The sequence below is a fragment of the Grampus griseus genome (assembly GCF_964374135.1).
Source record: "Grampus griseus genome assembly, chromosome: 15".
Classification (NCBI taxonomy): Eukaryota; Metazoa; Chordata; class Mammalia; order Artiodactyla; family Delphinidae; genus Grampus; species Grampus griseus.
The window spans coordinates 31720578-31722442 of NC_139009.1; the positions used below are offsets into that span (position 1 = coordinate 31720578).

Sequence of the window (1865 nt, forward strand, 5' to 3'; positions counted from 1 at the left end):
TTAGGAAACGCGGCCTGGGACAAAGTAAAACCATGCCACACAGATAGGGAAGAGACCGTGGCAGAGGGACACGGGGGCTAATTTGTTTATGGACTCCAGTTCTGTGTCTGAATTGCTCTTCTCAGGTTGTATGTTGTACATGACGGTATCCACCGATTCCAGGAAAGGCTGTTAGAAATCACGTCCCTAAAGGAATTTACCGTAAGAAGGCACAAATGCCACACACCAGATAAAGGGGTTTAGTCATCTCCGCACAGGGAGATCTTTTATCCTGAAGAGTCCCTTCTTGGGAGAATCCCTTCTTGGGTTTCTAAGATTCCCAGGGGGTGAAAAAGGATCATAACCTTCTTTGCCCTTTCCTCTGGGATTGCTCTGTGGCTGAAACGAAGGGGAATCAAATTTAGAAACATCTGAAAGGAAATCCAGATCCAGGATATTATTAGACGCGAGGCAAGCCACAGTATCAGCGGGTGAGGTCCTGTCAACGGGATTTAGAGGATCTTAAATAAGAGCATGGCCCTAAGTCCACGGAAGCGGGAAGAGTCATGGGTTTTCATATCTTCCCCTCTTCAGAAGCCGAGGCTACAACTTCCTATATGTGGCTTGTATATAAGAAGGCTAATTTCATATAATAAGAAAAACAAATGTATTATTTTCAGGAAATGACAGGAAACTAGGAAGAAAATAAAGCTGTGTTTGGGGGACTATCTTAAAATTTTATGTGCTATAAGAACTAAAAAAAAAAAAAAAGAATGTAAAATAATGGAGTTGAATTACCGAGAGCCGCCTTCGAGGGCGAAGGAGGAGAGGCAGGAGGAGGGACTGGGGGAGGGTTTCCCGACGAGGGGGCGGCTATTGCAGCTGCGCGGCAGCAGCGGCGGCTGAGAGAGCGCGCGCCCAGCTTTGAATGAGCGGGGCTGGGACTGAGCCAGCGGAGCGCAAGCTCGAGGAAGCGACCAGCAGTGCGCGTGCGCGCGCCTTGTGTGCGCGCGCAGCCCGCAGCCGCTGGGAGCCTCCGCCGGGCAGGCGGGGAGGGGAAGGGGCAGGTTTTGATTCCCACCATGGGTATCACACAGTTTCGGTTATTTAAAGTTTGTACCTGCCTAGCAACAGTATTCTCATTCCTAAAGATATTAATACGCAGACCTGGCAGAGGACGGAAATTAAGTGGAGACCAAAGAATTTTGCCAACTACAGTTGATTATTCATCAGTTCCTAAGCAGACAGATGTTGAAGAGTGGGCTTCCTGGAATGAAGATGCACCCACAAGTGTAAAGATTGAAGGAGGGAATGGGAATGTGGCAACACAGCAAAATGCTTTAGAACAACTGGAACCTGACTATTTTAAGGACATGACACCAGCTATAAGGAAAACCCAGAAAATCATTATTAAGAAGAGAGAACCATTAAATTTTGGCATCCCAGATGGTAGCACGGGTTTCTCTAGTAGACTAGCAGTTACGCAAGATATGCCTTTTATTCATCAGTCTCCTGAATTAGGTGACTTGGGTACCTGGCAGGAAAATACCAATGCATGGGAAGAAGAAGAAGATGCGGCCTGGCAAGCCAAAGAAGTTCCGAGGCAGCAGAAGAGAGAGAAAATAGAGCAGCAGAACAGCAAAGGAAGAAAATGGAAAAGGACGCACAGGGGCTAATGAAGAAAGAACAAAACAAAATTGGTGTGAAACTTTCATGACAAAATGTTCTTCAGATGTCATAGTGTCAGTACGAGAAACATGAGCTCCACAACCCAAGTAACATTCGTATGGAGCTAAGAGTAGTTTCACAATACAAATACACTGCTTGATTTTAATGCATTCATCAGGCCATGCAGGACACCAGGGTTCTCTCAAAGTCCCTTGAAC

The 1865-nt window shown here is 46.4% G+C and overlaps 1 protein-coding gene across 1 annotated transcript; it reads left to right on the plus strand.

Moving 5' to 3' along the window:
• Positions 1–1061: 1061 nt before the first annotated feature.
• Positions 1062–1655, plus strand: LOC309833558 (receptor-binding cancer antigen expressed on SiSo cells-like; the record flags this gene model as incomplete). Its single annotated transcript, XM_082671949.1, has 1 exon — positions 1062–1655. The coding sequence occupies one exon, from the start codon at positions 1062–1064 to the stop codon at positions 1653–1655; it is 594 nt and encodes a 197-aa protein (XP_082528075.1).
• Positions 1656–1865: the final 210 nt, after the last annotated feature.